Genomic DNA, 23,443 nt, shown 5'->3' with positions numbered 1-23,443 from the left:
ATATTTTTTTAAATAAATATCAATAAACAAATAATGAACAGTTATGTGAAGAGGTCATCAAAACAATATACAGATATTTGTGTTGAAATATAATTGCACAGAATTGTAACTGAACATTAAAATCCATCCTCTTCTTAAGGAAGTATGTGCAAGTGACTGTTTCCGCATTTCTCTGCTAAGATGGACATTTCTCCACACAGTAGAGTTGTCCACAGTAGAGTTGAAAGAATCACCATGGCCACTTTGACCAGTCTGTGGCCGCACAACAACATACAACAGCAAGCACCTGTTGTTCATGGCAGCATCATCATTTTCCCGTGCTGACCCATGTCCACCACAACATTAAAACATAGCCTTATTTTATGTTGTTGCTGACACATTGCTACATTAAACACAACCTTCAAAATCAGTACTTGAGTACTTATACTTACAACTCAAAAGGGAAATTATATCCATGGAAACACAAAGAGGGAATTTAATACTAAACACTTGTTAATAAATTAGGCTACTTAAGTCTCACATAAGATACACACAGTATGGGCTGTGCATACTCTCCCCCATTACTTGCACTGTATACGCTCATGACTAGTATGAAGAAGGGAACTTCTTTAATTAAAAAATAGTGAACCCATTCCTGAAATGTAAAACTAAATAAAATAATAAAATGGAAAAATTAAATAAATTTGGGGGTGGACCCAGTGTGTTTATTTCTGCCTCCTGCTTGCCTAAAAAAAAGCCTACAACTTTAGGCAAGTTGTAGGCTTGAATATTCCTGTGGTCCAGGTCCAGCGCCGGGTTTTTCAGCGGCCTCTGTCTGTGTCTGGCAGCAGGCAGCTTGAAAGCAGTGGGAAACAGAACACTATGGCTGCCACTCTGTCTCTTACTCAGGTAACACTGGCTTCCAACACAAATCTAACGATTACATTTATGTTTCGTGTCGTTTGTCTGTCTAGCTCGGACACATTTCCGCAGTGTTATTGAGACTGGCCCAGTAGAGACGTGAGCTTACCTCGACTCTCGTCCCTCTTTTCGGAAGTTTAGTGCTGCTGTGACTGGGAAAAGTTTCTGCCTAATCTCTTTGGGGACTGCGTAAGGGCGTAGCTAGCTAGCTAGCCTGCTAGCTAACTGCTAGTTTGTAGGCAGGGTTGGTTTTTAGAGCCGCTTTTCCAAAGTTTTGATAAGCCCTGTGGCGTTTCAGGGTTCCGTTTCGTTTCGGAGCGTGTATAATTCTGTTTGCTGTAGGCTAGTTGGCCCTGGCTAAAGAGATGTTAAGACGAGGAACCCATGTGTGGCTCTGTTGTGGGTTTACTGTCATATTTCTTTTCGTCAAACCTCTGCTAACAGTGTTTTACGCCAGAAAGCAAGTTCCACACATTCCCAGTCTAGCCTACAGTAGGATTGGATAATATAGGACTTTAGATTTGGCTTGCTGCTTATATAGCTTGCTGTGTATTTATATTGAATATCCAATCTGTTAATTGCTATTATTAGAAGTAAGCAGGCTTCCATGACTAGGTTAGTGTTTTTCCTTATGACCTTTTCAGTAGACAACATTAACTGTTAGCCCGTTAGCTAACGATAGTGCGAGCTTCCCACTTTTACAGAAGAAAGGTCTTAACAGATGTTTTCAAGCCAAAAAAGGGGAAGTGAGCCATCACTGCTGACACAAAATGTCAGTTTGGTGCTAGCTAAAGCAAATGCTGCAGTTCATGTGAACATTTGTTTATTTGCACACTAAATTGGTGATTCTGCAGGTAGTAGTCAGGTGTAATAAGTAGTATACAGCATAGACTTGTTACTTGAGCCACTGTTGCCTGTGACAACAATCAGAAGCTGTTAGCCACCATCATTATCTCTCAGAACAGAAATGTGCTTTTCTCTGATTTCTCTGTGTTGTGACAGTTCACAGTACTGTGAAGTTGTTTGTGTCAGCATTTCCATCTGATCATCCAAACATGGAACTGCAGTCTGGTGTTGCCACTTACACTAATGTTTTAATGTCATGGGTGCATTAGAGTTCATTATGTAGAACAAACTGGACTTGTGTATCACCTCCACTAAAGTGTATATCATTGTCTGCTGTAGTTTTGAATAGTGGTGCTGGGGAATGATTGAGGGTGTTTGTTTTTCAGTGCTCATTTAAAGAGTCCCCAGTACAATGACCATAGTGTTACAGCCACCAACAGTTCCAGGCACACTATTGTATATCAGAAAACAAGTTCCACTGCCCAGAGACAGATGAGTGTTATCTTGTTATAAATTGACAGTTAACAAAGCTGAAAAATAGCTGTGGTGAGCCTGTTTTTTTTTCTTCTAGTGTGTAACAATATTGTCATCCATGCATGACCTAGCCCTCTTCTTGATTTTGTTTTAAATTTGCAAGTTATTTTTGTGTGCCTCTCTATGAAGAAACTGAAATCCCGCTCTACTCACTGGTTGCACGGCCACTCCCCAGCTGATTCACAGTTTAAACAATTACTGTCCACCCCCCCTTTCCTCCTTCAGTGCACCTGTCGATTTAAAACTGCCAGAACCAATTCTCAGTTTTAACTATATGAAGAAGCAAATGCTGAGTCTTTTCCTGCTCTGCCCAGCAGTGGAGCGTTATATTAACAGAGGAAAGGGGATGTTCAGGGAGGATATGACAGAACGTTACTTATCTGTGACACACTGTTGTAACTGTCTAAAGATGGCCATCACTAAACTTGGGAAGCGCTGCCTGTATTCTGAAGCCAGAAAACTCACAGATCATTAGTAATGTTGTCCAATTTAGCAGAAACATCCAACATCATTTTGACTTCTGCAGATTAATTGTATGGTCTACAACAATGGTCTAGTAAATTTTATTACTGCAATGATATTGCACTACTTTGCCAGGAATCACAACATTACAGGCCTTCCATATAATCAATAGTGTAATTATGTGCTGAAATGTTGACTCTATTAGTATGCCATCAAAGACTTAATCAGCAATAAATATAATGATTGATTTAATGTTTCATTGATTTATCAAGCAGAATACCACTAGTTCCACCTCTATAAATGCATTTGATGGTTTCTTTGGGGTTGTATCATTGTTAATTGAATAAATGTGACTTTTAGACTAATGTTTAACACAAGCTTTTCTGTATCTGTTGAGTTAAAAACTCCAACACTTAGTTTTATTCCATGATGAAACTGTGCTTTTAGAGCCAATATTTTCCTAATTAAATGTTGTGTCTGTTCATTCTGTCTCAGTAGTTATTACATTTAACACGCATGTGTATTTGGATAACTGACAAACAATTATGCACATGATGATGAAAAATAATGTTAAAAATCTGTTAAAAATAAAGTTTTAACAGATTGGTTGTAGTTTCCCTGCCTGCTTCCATCAGAAGTTCTACACTGAATGTGCAGTATAAGAATATATTATTTTACTCTGTCTTATAATATTCAGGTTAATTTTGGGGATTTTATGCATAAATCAATAAGGGGCAAAAGTGTGGTTGTATTAGTTTTACAAGAAGCTTACTAATGTAACATTGTCATTGGTTGCATTAAATCTGTAAACTATTTTTAATATAGAATCTTGTCTTTCTTAACAGCTCTCCAGTGGAAATCCCATATATGACAAATATTATCGACAGGTATTGAAATATATTTCCATAACAGCCCACTTTGTTGTTTATAAATGTGTAACTATTGTGTTTATTTTTTAAATATGACTATGACTAATACATTTACCATGGTTCATTTATTATGACACAGTAATTTCATTACAATTATTTGACGTGTTTAAGTTCAAGCTGATTAGAAAATGTTTTTTAAATTTTGGATCCATTGACGCTTTAAATTCTAAACTAGGTTATTTACCTGCATTATTAAACCGTAGTGCTGCAGTGAGCAGTGATCTCTCTTGTCTACTATCAGATGCAGTCTCACTGTCCAGTAGCGGAAGTATCTCTATGAATTAATAATGTTACCCTTTGATCAACGCAACGGGCAGCTCGCTGTGAGCTTCATGAAAGACTACTGACAGATCTGATGGCAAGCTAATAGCGTTCTGAGGAAGCTTTGGTTCATCGTCAGTATTCTTATTAAGTGAATCAGAGATTCAAACTGAGAAATTCTTAGAATTTATATTTATTCTTAGATTTGCTCCTCTTCTGCATAAGGCTAATAAATCACTTATTAGCTTTTCTGTTAACTTTTATCAGTGCTGTGGTTTAAAGCAACTAGCAAAAAATAAATGCAGTGCATAAGAAGTAGATCTGTTGATGCATATAAACTCTTATGACCATGTGTTTGTCTATTTATGTGGAGGTTGATCCAACTGGCAGTGGGCGGGTGGCAGCAGGAGATGCAGCTCTGTTCCTGAAGAGGTCAGGCTTGGCTGACCTGGTCCTGGGGAAGGTGAGCCACAAATCAGCACAGCAGCAACACTTCTCAGTTGTCTCTATTCTTTATTTTGTTAATAACTGGTGTAAACTGCACGTGTCTCCATAGATCTGGGATTTGGCAGATTCTGAACGAAAGGGTTTTCTTAACAAACAGGTACAAATTCATTGTGAAGCCACTTCAGAATTCATTTGCTTTTTCATATGCATTGTGTGTTTTTAAGGTTTATGTTCTATATTGTTGCATCTGTTCCCCTCAGCAATTCTTCATAGCATTGCGATTGGTAGCTTGTGCTCAAAATGGCCTGGAGGTGGCACTCAAGAGCCTTAATGTGGCTGTTCCTCCCCCCAAATTTGTGAGTCTGTACACTTCAACACAGGTGCTACCCTTGCTGTAAAGTCTGTTGATTTGAAGTTACTTTTAGCTCAGTTATACCACACACTCAGCACTTCTGACTGTATGGTATAATAGTTTTTTTTTTGTCTTTTTATCTTTGCTTTCATATTACATACTGTAAATGTATATTTTTAAGTTAAACACAGAAATACAACTGCACATTTTTGAAACTGCAAAAAAGAGTAACTGAGTTTTGTTGACATCCAGGGTGACACAAGCAGCCCGCTGTTAGCAGGAGGAGTCCCTGTTGACATACCCTGGGTTGTCAAGGTGAGGCACTTACAAGTTTGTTATCTTTATGACTTCTGATCTGTGTTTATTTGTAATTTGCCATAATACTGGCTAGAAAAAGTAATTCCTTGACTATAGAAATGTAAAGTCAATTCACAGCTGTATAATACCAGAACTTTTAAGCACTCATAAGCATTCAATGAAACTGCCTATAAAAGTGTAATGTGAGTGACAACAGAACAGTAATTTCAATTATTTATTTTCACAGCTGACAGGCCTGAATGTCTCTGTTGTTTGTTAAACAATGTGGAAACTTTAACAAATGTAGCCTTAATGTCTTTTATTGGAGTAATTTGTTCAGAGTAACTCCATCAGGAATACAAATTTGAATATTTAAATCATTATACATTATTTATATGTTTTCCTCTCTCCAGCCTGAGGAAAAGATGAAATTCGATTCTATCTTTGACAGTCTGGGTCCAGTTGGTGGCATGCTAACAGGGGACAAGGTCAAGCCCGTCCTCCTCAACTCCAAGCTGCCAGTGGATATCCTCGGCAGGGTATGGTCCTCTAAAAAGTTTGCAGTGGAAAAACCAAAAAGAGATATGAACTTTTAAAAGTACCAGAATGGGATAAGCAGGTGTATTTTAAAAACCTAAGTAGTAGATCATAAAAACATCCCATACCAAAACAAAAAAAGTGTCTAAATGACAACAGATGAAACAACACAATGGAGAAATCAAAGAAATAAAAGATGTGAAAATCATTTGAATAAAAACTAAAATCAGAGGAAGTGAGAATTGGTAGTAAGTCAGGCCTTTTGGTGAAACATCCTTATGTATATCCGTGTAATGATGCGTGCTTAACAAATGTTAAAAGACATTTATTTTTCTGTGTTGAAGGTGTGGGAGCTCAGTGACCTCGACAGAGATGGCATGTTGGACAAAGATGAATTTTCCGTGGTAAGAAATTAGCTAATATCACTGACAGAAAGAAACCATCAAGACATATTTACTATCTTCAGTGAGTTTTAGATTTTTTTATTATTATTTTATGTTAATATACAGTATTCATTTTTGCGCCAAGTATATTACTGCACTGATTTTCCAGGCATTCATAATTCTAAAATAAAAAGTTATTTTTCCTAATCTTTACTGAAAATTGTATCTCAAGCAATAGATTTTAATGTTTTTTTTCCTCCCATTTTGTTTATGCTTAATTACTGTATGTATGTGCTCATATTATAAACACATTTATGGAAGCTTTTAACAGGCTGTGGAAGACTGAATAACAGCAGTATTATCTATTGATAATTGTCTTTTATTATTGATTTTTGTTCCCCTTTCCAAGGCCATGTATCTGGTGTATAGAGCTCTGGAGGGAGAGCCTGTTTCCATGTCACTTCCACCTCCCCTGGTTCCACCCTCCAAGAGGAAAAAACCTTCGGTGCCTCCCGTGATGCCCTTGTTACCCTCACCACCCTCTGTTAAAGACAGTCGCTCCTCCCACGCTGGCTCTAAGACCCTGCCACACCCCCACAAACCCATTCCATCTCCCATTCCAGCCCCTGTCCCAGCACCAGCAGCCACCCCTGTGAGTACAAGACCTGTGTCTCCTGTCCTGTCACGCCTGAAAAAGCGTTTGGCTTTCATTTTTCTGCAACAACAAAAATCTAAAATGATTTCAAACTGGCTAGTTCAGTGCGTTTTTCAAAAGAATAAGATGAGAGGGAGTGTTAAGGTAAGTGAGCTTTGAGTACGTATTATGTTGTCAGTGTAGGTTTTATTAAATTCGCTTATTAAGCAAATGTGGTGCTAGTTTTGAAGCCTGTTTGGTTTCCTGTGCAGTGGGTAGTATTGCCAGCAGACAAAGCCAAATATGATGAGCTGTTCAACAAGACAGATGGAGACATGGACGGATTGGTGTCTGGTCCTGAAGTCAGAGATATCTTTCTTAAGACTGGGCTGCCCTCTGCCACACTAGCACGTATCTGGTAAGAAATTACAAAATTCTCTTTTAGTCCCCTTGCCTGTCTGTAAGAAAAAAAAAAGGCACAATTATTTAACTTTTTCAAATTCAGAATCTTGTATCGAAAGGAACTCAAGCCCCCAGAAAACACACACACATTAAATAGGAAAAAAAAACAGGAAGAACATGAGAGGGATTCTCTTTCAGGTCAAACAATTGATGGATTAGATCTGTGGTTACAACAGACACTAGGTTATTGATCTACAGAGAATACATGAAGCTAACATACACTGTATGTCTGTCTTTAAAGGTATCATTGAACAGTACTTGTGGTGTTAGAGCGGGATGTAGTTCTTATTGCACAGTGGTGTCTTTCACATTTGACCTGTAGAATATTACATTGATTTTATCTTCACACATCTGATTATGTCCTGTCCTGTTGTGACTGTCCTGTGTATTGGCTTCCGTAACTCCTGAACATGATCCATCAGCCTTTGCCTGAGGTGTAAATCACTGTTCTGTTATGTAACCTGTGTCTGTTCTCTCAGGGAGCTTTGTGACATTGGAGACATAGGCAAACTGACCCGAGAGCAGTTTGCCCTGGCTCTTCATCTAATCAATCAGAAGCTGACTAAAGGCTTGGACCCTCCACAGAGCCTCTCTCCAGACATGATCCCTCCATCAGACAGACAGAACATCAGACAGGTAAGTTGTTCTCTGTGTTGCCTGAGTCCTTTTTGTTCCTTATTAAACAGGATTTTATTGCTTTTTTTGGATCTGTAATTATTCCTACAGGAAGTTTTTTTTATGTTTGGTTTGTACATTTATTTAGTATGTACATTTGGATAAACATTTTAACTGTCTCATTTAATTTTTTCACTTCTTTCTCTTTCTTACATTTTGTGCACGTCACATGTGCAGTGGAACAATTCTGAGTGAGTGTGGGGTAGTTTACTGACTCGGGTGCATCTCATTACTTAAACAGGCACCCTTTCCTTATTCTTTATTTTTTTATTGTTTTATTTTTACAAATTTCTCTAGTTGTATTTTCCTTTTTTGGCTATATTCATGTGTTTGATCTGTGTATGTCGTGGAGATCATAATTTACTTCTACATTACTTTATTCTACATTTATACAAGATAGGCAAGCTGACAAGAGCAGAGGTTAGTTAGCCTGTGAAGTATTTTGGGATGCACCAACAGTACCAGGTCTTGTCTATAGATACAAAATGGCTTGTAGTGTTTAAAATACACATAAACATAAATGTTTGATTGCAGCGTTTATATTACGTGAAAATATTACAATGCAATCCACTTCAGTGCATATATTAAAACAAAACTCTCTGACCCAGAGCTTCTCTCGTATAACAACCTTTACATTTCTAATATCCTGCCCATATCTCTGCCATTATGTTGGTCATCCTCCAGTTCATATCCGTTCTACAGCAGTTGTCAAGTGTCATTTATGTAAATCAGCATAGCTCTCTTATTTAACATAAGGGATTTTGCCATTTTCTCTAGTGTTAAAAAGTAAGACTAGACTGTAATAGTTTTGTTTTTTTCCCAGATGAAGGGGTAGTTTTTGTGATTGTGTTTTATTTGTAGCAATGAGTTTAATCCATTAATTATCTGTCCTCTGCCTGGTTTCTTTCCAGAACAGTGTGGTCAACCTGGCAGCTGACTTCTCAGCCATCAAGGAGCTGGACTCTCTCAGTAATGAGATTGTTGAACTACAAAGGTAATGTTTTTGTAATTTTTTAAATTCTATTTAAAATTGGTAAATGTAATGCGTGTTCCTTGTTAAGCCATACTTGTCCAAATTTTGGCACAGTTCATGAAAAGACAAAAAAGAAGTCTGTACTTATACTAAAAGCCGGATTTTTTTTTTACATTTATTTTTTCTACTGTTAAGTCAGTTAAACATTATTAAACAATGAGAATACTCTTCAATGAAGGACATTATAGTGAGGCCCTGATTTTATGGCCGTGCCTTTTGTAAAACAATCGATGAGAGTATCCGCATCACATTGCATCATGTAGCAATCACGGTATAACACATGCCCCCCCCCCCCAAAAAAATACATTTTTAAATGAAGTTTGAGGTCAGCGTGTATGTCTGGTACTGAACAGCAGGATGCACTATTTCCCTTAGACAACTGTAGAAGTAGTGTGGTGTTGTGATTATGGAAGAATATCCAACACTCAACAGGGCAACAGAAATTGGAATTCAGTTTTATATACAACTGCCGTAATATCAATTTGGTTCAACTGTCCAAATAAATTCTACAATTGAAGTGGTTTATACTTAGTGCTTGTCCTAGCTAAGGTTGGCACTTGGGATCCACTCTGAATGAAATTGTTTAATATAGTTTCAGTTAGATTATATCACTCTGACACTCTTGAATGTTCTTTAAACACCCACACCCACTGCTTCATGGTAAAAAATAAAATAAAATAAAAAAACATTTGGGGTTTTGCTGCAGGTGACCAAACACAGTTATGGGCTATAAAGCTTAGTTACTGTGAATGTTTCTGCTGTTTGACAGGGAAGCAGAGTGTTAAATAAAATATTCAATACACACTTCCCTTCATGGATTCACATCCTCTTGCATTTATATAACATTTGAGTGACTTGATCTAGCTCAAAGTTAAGTAATTTGAACATATTTATTGTCTGTTTTTATTTTTGTATTTTTATGCAACGAATTTCCAGAAAGACACAAAACACCTACTTATACTTGTTGCCATCTTTAATAACACAACTGGTATTATTTTTTCATCAATTGATGATTTTTTCCATCTTTGTAAAATGAGATGCAAATATCTTTCTGCATACATTTTATATGGAAATTTAGTGTCACTGGGGATTGGTTATCAGTATCAGATGTTATACATTAATTTTCACAACTTAATATAATTTAGCTTCTCTATTTATGAAAGCTAAGAATGAGAAGTGGGAAACAAGCCAACCATCTCAACCCCGTACCTTTTGACACACACACATAGTATATGACAGCTGGTTGAGGATGGAAAGGGAGGTAAGAAAAATGAATAGAAACTAAGAGACATAGAGCAGGGTTATAGAGAGGCTCCTCAAGAGGAAGATGATACATGTGTATGAGTGCTTCAAAATGTGGCACTGACCTTTTCCCAAAAATGAGAAAGATGATTGTTATTTTGAAGATGATGGGTAAGACGAGACTAGGAGTGTAGTTTCATTAATATAATTGTGCTTATTTTAGTCATCTACAAGGTAAACTTGTGACAACACATCTATGTAACATTTACTGATGTAAAAGAAATTATAATCTAAAATGTATGAGTAATTTTTAAATTGGCAGCATTATCCTAACAAGGACATTTACATCACACATTTGTAGGCTGTGGCATCTAGAGACAAGGGACTTTTTGCATCAATGTTTACAAATCTTGAGTTAAAAACAAACAAAATGTCATACTTTATGTATATTTGCTGGACATGGATACTTAGGTCTGTGCTAATAGTTATTTTTTGGCTAAGCTCAGTTTGGACCTTTTTATTAATAATAATAAAAAAAATAAAATGAAAATCTATAATTGTCAATTACACATAAGTAATAATGCATGCGTTCTTTCCCTGCCCACCCATCTCTTTATTTTCTCTCTCTGGTTAAGTGGATCAAATGATGAAATGGTGAGGATGAGCACACAGGCAGAACAAATGACAGATGTTGTAGTTTGGCTCATCATCACTTTTCCCTCCTCCCTCTCTTCCTCTCTCCACCTTACTGGAAGCGATACGCTTCTCACTCCTCAATTCCACACATTTGAGTGAGTAAGCACATGCTCACTTTCTTCAACATTCACCGTCATCACACTTACAGTACTCTGCACCTGCAGCTCTGCAGTCTTTAATCCTATTGCATTACACATACACCTGCTTGTAGCTGCAGGCATTTAAGTGGTTCCCTATAATTTCGAGTTGTGATTTCACGACATGGTTGTTCATGGAGAGGAGGTGGTGATGGTTCAGGGACAGAGTGAAGGATGTTCAGCAAGGAGCCGGTTCGGGCTGGGTACTCTCAGAGAACCAGGTCTACTATTTCTGTCCTTGGTGGCTAAATACTCTATTTTTATCTATTATGCTGGACTCCCAGGGAGAAGAGCTCTGTAGAAGAGGAGATCAAAGAGAAGGAGGAGGCCATCAGACGGCGCAGCAGTGAAGTACAGGTAAGATCTGACTGTTTCTGTGTGTGACTTTATGCTTGTTCCCAGAACAGTGAGCATTTATGGTTATAAAGATATTAAAGAAAGAGTGCAGATTTCTTGTACGAAAAAATATCCACATCAGACATAACAGCTGGTAAGATGGGTGTAGGTCCTGAAGCGGTTGTTTACTTGTGTTGAAATTAATATGCTGGTTTTGGACATCAGTAATACATTTAGCAGACAACAGTAGAGGCTTGTTCAGAAACACAGTTAATGCTGCTCAGAGAGGAAGAGTCTGGTGTTCTTGTGTAAGTGTGTCTTTCTCCTATAAGTCTGAGAAATGGGCACTATTTTGGGAACTGATGGCTTAAATGTCTCTTCTGCTCTGCTTTTGTAAATTCAGTATTAGTCAGTATGTACGTAGGTGTGAGTCTTATTGTAGTCCCATGGTGATGTAGCTGAATTTCCTGGCTGCACTTCAGGGGAGCCTCAAATAGTTTCAGATTGTGAAACATGAACATTGAACATTGTTTATTGTGTTTTAGTTTAGATTTTTGTCAAATTATGAGATTTCTTTGGGGGTGGGGGGCAGTTGTTCACACTTTGGCAGGCATCGCTTAAAAGTAAAAAGCATTAGTTTAATAAGCTAAATTCTAATCAGGTAACTCATCTTTAAAGGGTTTACTTCTACTTCAGACTTGTTCGGATCTTGTTTGGGTTGTTTGCCCATGTAAGTTGCACAGTACATATGGAAACAAATCCAGATGCAAATTGCATCTACTAAAGGTTTTACTAAAGGAGTATGTTTAATCACTAGTCTAAAGAAATGAAGGTGCCCAGCAAAAATCATGGCAAGCAAAAAGACAGGACACATACTGTACTTATTTAACCGTTTGCCTTCTCGTTTTAATATGTAGGACTTACAAGATGAGGTATCAAGGGAGAGTGAGGAGCTGCAGCAGCTCCAGGCTCAGCGTGTTAGGGTCCAGGAAGCCTTGGATGAGCTAGACCAGCAGAAGGCCTCCCTAGAGGAGCAGCTGGTTCACATTCGCCAGCAGACCAGCCAAGAGACCCAACTGGTAGGGTTTACCATTGTTGGCACCACTAATGTCAGTACTCCACAGTTATTTATTATTGAATTGGCAAATAAATAGTATTTATAAATGATATAATCCAGTCACATGCCTCCTGAATCTCCTGAGTTATTTTCCAGCTTGTTCAAAAGGTTACATCTATCTTAGATCTCATCACTGCAGTCGGAGCATGAAGAGCAGGAACAGAGAATATGTCACTTTGAAGAGGAGCTGGTCCAGGCCCGAGAGGAGCTGCTCACTCTGCAGGAGGAGAGCAGGAGGCTGCAGGAAAAAGTCCAGGCTGCTCAGGAACAGCTCACACCTCTTCAGGAGTCTGTGCGTGACTCCTTCACACAAGTTGCCCAAGTCAGTTTTAATAGATTTACACAATTTATGCCTCATCCACAAAAAGTATATTTTCTCTGCATGGGGTCTAGATTACACATATTACCAAAACAATATCGCTTTTCTTTTTCTTCATGTTCTTGTCTTTCTTATCCTCCACTATCATCTGTCTTAGGTTCAGCAGAAATTGAATGATCTTCGGGTGGAAGACAGGTCGGTGACTGCCCAACTTAGCTGGAAGAGAGCCCTGGAGGACAGCTCTCCTATCATGGTTAATGGATCAGCAGGTCCCGCAGCAGAGCTGAACCAGGTGGACCCCTTTCAGCAGGACCTCTTCCAGGAGGACCAGCTTAAAGAACTGATAGAGGAGCAACCAGCTGCTGTGTGCAATCTTCAGAAAGCACAATCAGTTCAAGAGAAACGAATAAATGAGAGAGAAGCAGAAGATGAGAAGGAAGATGAGAGTTTAGGTCCGGAGGAGGAAAAGCCAAAACCTGATGCCTTGGATGATCTCTATACTAGTCTAGCATCCTCTGATTTGTATAACAGTCTTTCAACCCTTGCCAAGCCCTGGGAGAACACTGTTATGGTAAGAAATGCAATCAGTTGTCAGTGCTTTTATAAATGTGAAGAAGCCGCTATAAAAACCATATCATCACTTCATAACGCAGCTGTGTAGTGTTTGTTGTTTTGTTTTTAAGCAGCAATTTTTTTTAAACATTACAAATATAAACTGTAATGTATGAATTCTGAGTAATACTAGTCATTGCTGTACTCTCCTCTCCATGTTTTCAGGAACACGGTAGCCCTTCATTTGACCTCTCCTCAGAAATACCAGACGATGCAGAAGAATCACCTGATGAGGCTCAACTAAAGGTATAGAATTATTATTATTACTTATTACTTTCAGAAGTGTCATTTATCCAAGTGAATTTACTGAAACCAATTTTGCTCTGAGGAGCTTGGTTATGGATGCTGGATCCTTGTGTCAGCATGTTCAGACACAGCAGTGACCTAATCTTTTGTATTTCAACATCTTCAGAGTGACCCAAAAAGGAGAAACATGTAATGATAATGTGATCGTGTGTTGGTCAATCTAAATACAGGACATTTTTTAATAGAAATGTGTGGCATGGATTCAGACTTCATGTCATTTATTTATTTTTATTTATTTAACTTATCCTTTCAATGTTGAATAGGTTGCGTCTCCAGAACCAGAGAATAAACAGCATCCAAGCGAGTCCCCAGAAACAACATGTTCCTCATTACCACCTCTAGTCGGTCACTCTATGCCACCCCAGACCAGCCCCCCCCCCCTGCCTGATATGGATTTTTTCCATTCAGACCCATTTACTGACCGTAAGTCTTCACTAATATTATTAAATGATTTAACGGCTCAAACTGAGGTTCCCCCTGTGTGGAGTTGTGCCACCACTTAAATATATTTATTTTATAGGTTCAGTCCGGATTTCTTTTTTCAGTTTTAAATGGTTTTATGTGCACAAATCATGTTATTAAGTGTTAAATATAATACTATTCTAGTTTCATTTTAAAAATTCATAAGTAAAAATAATGGTTAGTTATCAAAGCCTTTAAAATGTTAACCTTGTCAATCTGAAGATATTTTTTCTTTTGTAGATGATCCATTCAAAGATGATCCTTTTGGAAAAGTAGATGTTGCAGGTGAATTCTCAGTCATGTCTTTGTCAGATTGTGATTAAGAGACGCACTCTTACACTCTTTCATATAAAGCAAATCTCAGAAAGTCTACTGTGTGCTATGTGTTAAATGGCATTGTGCACACTTTCTCAATCATAACATTTACAAATTCTGTGTTTGTTAATCAGATCCATTCGGAGGAGATCCATTCAAAGGGTCAGACCCCTTTGCTGCTGACTCCTTTTTCACACAGACCTCCAGCACCCAGTTTTCCTCTGAGGACCCTTTCACTGCCTCTGCTGACCCGTTCAGTACCACTCCTGGCATGCCAGAACCGGACCTGTTTGCAGCTAAGCTAAATGATACAACAGGTGTACCAGCAGCAGGTCCTGATCCCTTCACCTCTAAACCTACCAACCAAGCCTTGGCAAACAAGGATCCATTCAGCTCTATGGGGAGCAGCCTGGCTGAGTCTGATCTGTTTGTAGGCAAAGTGAATGCCATGGCAGAAGCAGATCCTTTTGGCTCTCAGGACGGAGGGGCAGATCCCTTCAGCTGCACTCCTCCAAGCTCTGATCCGGCAGTGGTAAGTAGACATTCCAGTGAAATCAAATGTTAGTTAGGCACGTTTTATAAACTAACAACAGCTTGTACACTATATTTAGTCCAAAGCAGTTAAACTGAACATTTTGTTGTACGCTACTAAATCTACAATTTACAGTTACATATTCTTTAGACAGTGTAAATTCTATACAATCTATAAATCACTTCTTTATACAATAACTATTTTATAATGTGATAATTAATCAGTATACACTGGAAAACAATTGAAACAAGAGAAAAATATTGTGGTTTTTGCAGAGCAACAGTAGTACAAAATTGACTCTTACATTAACTGTACATGTACACAAGAGTTTATTGAACTTATTCCAAGTATTTTTTTTGTTCTGTGTTTAGAAGGACAATATATCAACCAATGACCCATTTGCTCCAGGTGGTACCACAGTAAGCTCCAGTTCAGATCCAGGTACAGCTTGTGGCATGGCGCCATCCTCTGGGGAAAGAGGTCACTGCATCTGTTCAAACCAACACAATTTTAAATGTATTTCATTGCAAAAGATTTAAAGTACAGTGTATGTATGACTGTTGTTATTTTCATAGGTTGATCCATTGTGATATTGTGTTTCAGATCCGTTTGCTGCTGTGTTTGGTAATGAATCATTTGGAGGAGGCTTTGCAGATTTTAGTGCCTTGACAAAGGTAATTTTCAGACTTCAGTAACTCACACAGTGCTCAGTTGGCACTTAGTGGAGTGAAACACGCTTTATATCAAGTCATAAACTGTCAGTTAAGTCTGCGGAAGTAGAAACTCATTTCTGTAAACCAGAACATTGATTGACTCAAGCTAGAAGTCTGTTGGAGAGTTGGCGAGTGTATTGTGGTTTTTGGGAGGAAACAGCTGGAGCATGTGTGTATAATTTTCCCCTTGAGGGGAATTTCTGACTGAACTTTTTTTTTTTGAAATGTTGTGTAACATGTCAAATTATTTGAAATGCAAGAGGTATGAGAGCCAGGCAGACACATCAGAATATCTTTGCATTGTGTTTCTTAACCTCAAAAGATCTGTGCAAATATCCACTGATGGAAATGTATACTATAGTACAATGACAGTGTCAAGCAAATATAAAAAACAAAATTTCCAGAGAAGTTAAGAGGCTGTTTTTGAAAGAAGAAGATATTTCAGTCTATTCCCTTTTTGAATTTGAGGACAGAAAGACTTTTGACCATATTGTTGTCACCTTTTCTTTGAACAACACTCAACTTATATATGGTTTGACATTATGTACATGTAATGACATTAAGGAGTATGGCAGGGTTTCTGTTAAACCTCTATATAGTTCAGCATTAATGAAGCCTTTTCAAATGTGCACGTTACCAATGATAGGTGCATTTATGTGGCATCGAACTGTGTGCTGATAACAAGTCAGATTGTCCCAGAAAGTATTTCAAATTTGCCTTGTTAGACCACAGGACAGTTTTTTACTTCATCTCATTTTAAATGAGCTCTGGCTCGGAGAAGGCGGCAGAATTTGTAGTTCTTGAGTTTTCACAACCTGTGTTTTAAACATGCATTTTTCACTTGTTTGTACATTTTGCAGTCACAGTTTCAGATGATTTGCAAATCATTGCATTTGAACTTTTCTGGAATTGGATTTGTAATTTCTCCTCCACTCTACATCTCTGACTAGTTTATTTATTTATTTTTATTTTTTTGCAAATACCTGAATTTATTTGATTTGACGTGAACCTTATGTTTCAGTCAAGTGGTTCTGACCAGTTTGGTATCAACAATAATAACCTGTTCAAGGAAGACAATCAGTCTGCCAGCACTGATGTGCCCCCAGCATTGCCTCCAAAGACGGGTACACCAACTAGACCCCCTCCTCCACCTCCAGGTCAGTAATAGTTCATCTTGAAAAAAATGTGCTGTGTTGCTATCAGACATATCAATGTTTTATAAGTGCATGTGTGTGTATGTCTATGCCTCACCTGTCCAGGTAAGAGATCGTCCGTCTCCAGGACAGAGTCGTCTGACTCCTTCCATAGACGAGGGCAGTTGCTCCCGCATCCTCCCGGAGACCTTTCCTCCACTTCCACCTCCACCTCCTCCTCTTCCCTGCCTGCCAAGGATCCTTTAGCTGACCCCTTTGCCCCTTCCTCCCCTCATCACAGCATACGGGAGTCTGACCGATTTGCCAGCTTTGACAAAGTGAGCACCTCCCTCTCGCCCTCTTCCTCACTTCCAACTGATTCTCAATAGACATCCTCTCTGTTTTTCTGCTAATGAATCTCATCTAGTTGTTCCATCAGGTTACAGCCACCAAGCAAATCATGTCAGCTTTATACATCTCTCCATACACTGCCAGTGGAAAGTCCTAAAGAAGTGAACTAATCAGCCTATGTATTGTTACTTGGTAGCACAGTTTCTTATTGCTACATTAATGTGCATTTGATTAACTTCAGCTTTTTGGATTATGCTGCTGCTATTACATCTTTTAATTTTTTTAGTTTGTTTTCTTGTATTTGTTCTGCTGCCGGTGTATATTTTTTAATCAATGCTGCATTTTTTTGACTTGTAAAGATACTTGAATTAACTTTTGTTGCACTTTCTGATGCACAGCCTTATGATTGAAGTTGTACTGTGTTACATTATGAAGAAATGTCATATCAATTGCATATTTACAATATTATCATACAGAATTATAGTAACTATACAACTTATGTGCAGTTACATAAGTTCTGGTATAATTTAATGAAATCTATATGTATGATACCAAATCCTTTGTAATGGTTGGCAGTGAATGGAGAGATAAGAAGCTGCATGTATTTGGCTTTTGCTAGCCATCCCAACTCAGCACACGGACATTACATCCTATGCATGTGCAAAGTTTCCATAATTAGTATAAATTTACATTGTTTTTCACATGTTGTGAACAATTAACACTGCAAATGTGTGTCAGGTAAATTCTCTACTGCTACCAGGCTGCCAGTGTGTACTGGTTATTCTGGGGTCAGTGACTGGGCTCAGGTTTTATGTGCTGACTCTGCTCAGCTACAGTATGAGCTATTACATCGATTGACCTTTATTAAATAAGAAGTCATGTCTGCTGCATCTCAGTTGAGTTCCCATTTCAGACTTTTTCTGCCTTTCAGGTTTTATGAAGCTATCAGTGTTTTGCTCACTTGTTAATATTTTGTAGCAAATTAGATAAATGACCAATTAATTTGTCAGTAAATCCCTTTTACAAATACAGTATTATTAATGCAGTAATTATACTGCTTAACCAAGAGGGACAGGCAAATTTTACATTTCCCCTTCTTTTTTCTTCTATGTGCCAATATTACAGGCACAATGCCTACCTAACATTCATAATAGAAAAGATGCAATCATTATTATTATTAAAGCAAACTGGAAAGTTTCTCAACTTGGGTAGTGACCCACTATCCCAGAATTAAATTGGAAACAGTGATAAAATCCTTCCAATTTTAATATTTCATAAAAATGTACTGTCATGGTTGAATTTGGGATGGATGAGTATTATTTAAAAAAACAGTATTGATTCTGGTGCCTGCACTTGCATGTTTTCGTTGACCCCTGACTTCCACGCACTCATTGTGTGTTTGATTGGCTGTGTGTCATTCACTCACACCCCGTGCCTTTGCCCTTCCTCACATCAGTGTTTTTCCCCCTCTACTCATGCCACTATTTATTTTTCCATCCATCTTTGTCTGTTCACTCATTCATTACGTCATTTACCAATTTATTCAGCCCTTGTCAGGTCGCCAGTGTTTTGCAGAGAAACAGGTCACCTATATTCTCTCTCTCTTTCTATTTTTGTCTTTACACATCTGTAACATTTAAATAAAGAGTTAAATCAAGGGCACCATCTCTGGCCTCTATGTGCATATATGACATCACATTCTGCAAATCCCAGAGCTTTAAAGGATCAAAGTATTTTTGCATTTTCAGTTCATTTATTATACATTATGACTATTTTTATATTATTGCTAAAACATTTACAAAGCTGCTTTAAATTTAAGATTACCTACATTTCATTTAATTCCTGTTATTTCTGCAATTTTAACAGTAATAAAAGTTGAGACATCACAAATGTCTGTGGAAATTATCAGTCAACCAGAACATGATATCCCAAAGATGCATCTTTGACATAACATGTCTGTGCAAGCTAATATTTAAATATTTTTATACAGCAGTGAAATAAACCCGTAAAGTAGGAACATAGCTTGAGTTTTCCACAGTGGGTTATGCTTTTGATAATAATTTGTAGTAATAAAAATGTTGATTATTTGCACTAAATGGGCTAAAACCTGCACAAATACCTTAATGGTCCTTTGAAGTATTTTGATAGATCCACATCAAAGCACATCAGCTTTGCCTTAAAGCACAGATAAACATAATCTGACACCAATATGTTTTTAGTAAAAACTAATAGGCATCAGTCCTTTTGTTGTGCACTGCAGTAATATAAAAATCTAAAAAAAAAAATTATATATCCCCTAAAAATGAAAAATGCATGTCCTCTGTTGAATCCTTTGTGTCTCATCATGCATGTTCTGCAAACTGTACACAGAAATCATTAGCTTCAAATATCTATTTGTGAATGTCAGCAGCACCTACTTTCCTATGCATAGATTATTACACACCATATGACCTGCAATGTCTCTGTCTGCCATTGAGAATAATGTTGGCATAGTGTATGTCTGCATGTCTGCTCTGTGTAATGATTAACCCACTTACTACTTTCTGGAAGATGTGACTTTGGTCACATGACTAAATTTGACTACAAAATCTGCATCTTCTTACCATGAAATGGCAAAAAAGTGAAACAAAGCTTTTTATTATCAACATAATTTAAAGCACATTCAGCTAGTAAAAATGTTCCTTCATCATCAGAACAAAAATGCTTAAGGATTGTTTAAAAACCACTATTGAGTTGACTTTGCTTTCTGCTTTGGATCAGATTCTTACTTGAATCTACTGCCTCTTCATTTTTAGCTTTTTAAATAATAGTAGGAACCTTTGTTTACAAAATTTTCGTACTTGCACACACACACATCATCACAAAGGCACTTTGACTGTGGGAATGGGGTCATTTTTGTTGCCTACAGCAAATTGCTGGAGGCTGCTCCTTGCAATTTGAAATGCAACCCCAAAGTAGCACACCTGGTGCTCTTATAAAGCATTAAGTGTTGACACTTGTGTTTTTGTTTTGTTTTTTGACATATTAAACTTAATTACCTAGATCATTTATCCAGAGGGATGAATAGTCATTATTTTTACTTTAATTGTTTTTTATCTTAACATCATTTTTTTTACACTCCTTGACCATTGTTGTCACTTCTGATGATGAACATTTATAATAGCTGAATGCTCTTTAAATATTATGTTGACAGAAAAAACATTCTTTGTTTTAGTCTTTTTGCCATCTCAACTCAATGGGAAGCAAAATTTTTCACTCAACTGGTGACACCAGGGTTTACTTCATTTCATTCGCTGCCTTTTCAAAATATGCAGTGACACATGCCTGTCGGCCAAAGTCTGCAACTCTCTTTGTGATCATCTGTCATCGAGGAAAATGTAAATGCCTTTAATGAGTTTCCTCCTAGATTGGCCATGTTTTACTAAGAGGATTAAAAGAGTCGTAGATCATAGACTGAGTGACATTTCTATCACACTTTTTTTGTGTTGTTTTTTTAATTGTGGCTGCCTCACATTCAGATGTTTTTAGTAGAATGACCAATGAATTCAAAAAACCAACTGAAGCAAAAGTCAGTAAACACTATGTAGATTAGAAACTGTTTTATTTTGTAAATATTTTGTATGCCCACCTTAATATTAAATCTTCCTGGACATAGATTAAATAAGTCTTGCACAAAGCTGTGGAGAAATGTCCTGTGTCTTTACCCCTATGGTTAATTTCAGCTGCTGTTTGCTGGAGCATTGTGATGCTCTACCTTCATCTTTAAAATACTCTTAGACTCCCTCTGCCTTAAAAACAAGAGAAGACTATCTTTAAAAGCTCTTGTGTGACGTTTGTATTGGGTTTCCCGTTATGGTGGGAAATGTACAAGAGTTGCTTAATTTGGTTTCATCTTTTCATTAAGTATTTGGGTTTGCAGGTGGTTCAGTTTTCAGGAGCTACTCTATTTACAACAGGCTCAGACATCAGGCATCTTTATGAATTTGTTAACTACACACGTGTGTGTGTGTGTGTGTGTGTGTGTGTGTGTGTGTGTGTGTGTGTTACTCTCTATCTTTTTCTTTGCATCTGCTCTTCTTTCCCTCCCCTTGTTGTGTTTGTGTGTGTGTGTGTTTGATCGCTGTGTCTATGGAGTAGTATCCAACAGAGGAAGATATGATAGAGTGGGCAAAGCGCGAGAGCGAGCGAGAGGAAAAGGAACGACTTGCCAGGCTCACCCAGCAGGAGCAAGAGGACCTGGAGCTCGCCATCGCTCTCAGCAAGTCTGAACTCTCTTGAGTCCTCAATTCCTATCTTCCTCCTGTCCACTGGCTTGGCTCAGCCTAGTCCAGAAAGCACCAAAGCAAAGTGGGGACTGTATGGGACTGATTCAGCAGCACCTGCTGACCCCATCAAGAGACTTTCCTAGAAGAAACCTATCTCTGAATCTTTGTACACCCTTCTCCCCAGGCTGTTTTCATTGTTCACTGGCATATGCATTTTTCCATCCTGTTGGTCTCTGTGATGTCGTTTAAGGAAGAGAACCAAGATAGGTTGTTTGCTCTAAAGAATGTTGAATGAAATATGGTGTATATGGATTTAGAGATGCTCTGTTTTTATTTCCAAAACCAGGCTACAAAGGCTGCCACATTAACTCTTCAGATAGTAATTTATTGTGTGAAGTTGTGTTGTCAGAGGACTTTATCCACTAACCAAACTCACTACACTTTATTAAATCTCAGTTCTTTCTTTAAAATTATTTTGGATTTAATTAAATATAACTGGAAGTTACCAGTCCTTTGATATGTGAAGTGCATGTGCAGATTTATATTACAATGGCTCAAACCCTGTGCGGCTTTCAACCTATAGATACTTTAATTTCTTAGAAATATTTCTACTCCATTGCTTTGTTCAGCATCAGAATTTTTTTTTTTTTTTTTTGTGAGATAGTGAAAGGAATGGAACTACATCCCTGAAACATCTATATATTAATTTGCATTAAGTCAGGGCACACTACACCAGAATTCACAGAACAAGATTAAAACTGTTTTTTTAGACCAGCGCATTTGTTATAATGCAACACATAATCATATGAGATTTAAACAATGCAGCTCTAATTGTAATTGTAATTTTGTTGCCCAAATACTAATTATCTTATACTTTTTCTGAAATTTTTTTGTTGCTTAAATATAGCTGCAAAACTCGTGGCATTACCGGACTTGGATGAGTTTAAAAATGCAAACTGGGCTGTTGAACAGATACCAAGCCCACTTTGTTTACTTATACAATACATGAATTGATAAATTCTTAATTCAGATTGATCCATATCCTCCATACTGAGGTCAGGTTCACAGAGCAGTCTTGCAAAAGAGTGTCTTACTCAGTGAAGTTCCAGCAACGTGGATGTTTACTGGACGCTTTAAGAGAAAGACGTGCATTATGAATCTCCTTGATTATTCAATATTCATGTCACAGTTGGGCCCAGTTGCCACTTTTGGTGCTTCTTTTGTTAGCGTTTGTCTGGCCTTGTTTTTAGTTTTCCAGGAGATGTTCCCTCTCTGACAAGCTAACTGGATTTTTTACAAAGAGTCAGTAAAAGTTTAGTGTGTCTGTGCAGACATAGGCTCCTGTTGCACTGGATCCCTGTGCCTGTTAACACCTACACAGCAGTGATTCTTCTTCTCCCGGAAAATGAAGTTAACACTGTTTCCATAAATGTGGCGGGTGGTTTCTGACGACCTTGTTGAAGAGGAGGGAGCCTTTGCTTTTAATTTTCTGGACTCATTTCTGACCAAACAATGCACAACAGTTTGGACTCCTGACTTTTTTGTTGTTGTTTAGAGTGAGGAGCATCATGTAGTTTCCTCTTCTCTTGTTTAACCACTTTACTGTCTGTGGTTGATACGGCACTTCCTACCGAGTGCAGTCTCATGTTTCATTTTGTGTTTATTGTAAATTTCTTTCTGCCTTTGACCTTCACAGCTCAGTCTTTGTGTTGTCCTACAGTTTAAGGTCTTGTTGTCAGATTTAAAGGCCAATACACGTTAATGTCCTTTTTTACAGATTATGAATTTGACAAATTAAAAACCACTTATGTTTCTTGGCTTACCCTTAAAGGCTTTTTAGAACTCAAGCTAATTGTATTTTATTTTGTATTTTCTAACATGTAAGAGAGATCAATATTGGGAGGTTTGGCCAGAACATGTAATGCATTTAATTGAAACAGAATAAATATTAAATGTGAAGTTTTTCTTGGATGTTTTTTTTCCTTTACATTGTTAATATCTTCGACAGCCAGTGTTGGAACAGGTGTTTAGAGGGTGTTTCCCCTAAAGGTATCGTTAACAACAATACAGCACTGAAGGCAAATCTTGCTTTTGAAATATACTTACAGTAGTTTCTAAGTTTCTCAGAATTTCCACAAGTACACACAAAATAGTA

The 23,443-nt window shown here is 37.7% G+C and overlaps 1 protein-coding gene across 2 annotated transcripts; it reads left to right on the top strand.

The window, feature by feature from the left end:
• Positions 1–774: 774 nt before the first annotated feature.
• Positions 775–23,247, top strand: eps15 (epidermal growth factor receptor pathway substrate 15). 2 transcript variants are annotated; one of them, XM_067512346.1, is made up of 25 exons: positions 775–888; positions 3,588–3,629; positions 4,306–4,395; positions 4,489–4,536; positions 4,640–4,735; positions 4,984–5,046; positions 5,442–5,567; positions 5,910–5,969; positions 6,358–6,600; positions 6,855–7,000; positions 7,524–7,680; positions 8,631–8,713; positions 11,112–11,184; positions 12,081–12,242; positions 12,405–12,602; positions 12,757–13,170; positions 13,377–13,457; positions 13,781–13,940; positions 14,220–14,264; positions 14,429–14,826; positions 15,198–15,267; positions 15,430–15,500; positions 16,561–16,696; positions 16,799–17,010; positions 21,161–23,247. In XM_067512346.1, exons 1-25 carry the CDS (start codon positions 862–864, stop codon positions 21,299–21,301), a joined length of 3,342 nt encoding a protein of 1,113 aa, XP_067368447.1. In that variant the 5' UTR covers positions 775–861; the 3' UTR covers positions 21,302–23,247. The 2 variants fall into 2 exon arrangements, with proteins under 2 accessions (XP_067368447.1, XP_067368446.1); XM_067512345.1 differs by having other exon boundaries at positions 12,081–12,272.
• Positions 23,248–23,443: the final 196 nt, after the last annotated feature.

This window comes from Channa argus, chromosome 8, assembly GCF_033026475.1.
Source record: "Channa argus isolate prfri chromosome 8, Channa argus male v1.0, whole genome shotgun sequence".
Lineage (NCBI taxonomy): Eukaryota > Metazoa > Chordata > Actinopteri > Anabantiformes > Channidae > Channa > Channa argus.
The sequence above is the reverse complement of the archived record's forward strand: the minus strand, read 5'-3'. Positions and strand labels throughout refer to the sequence as shown.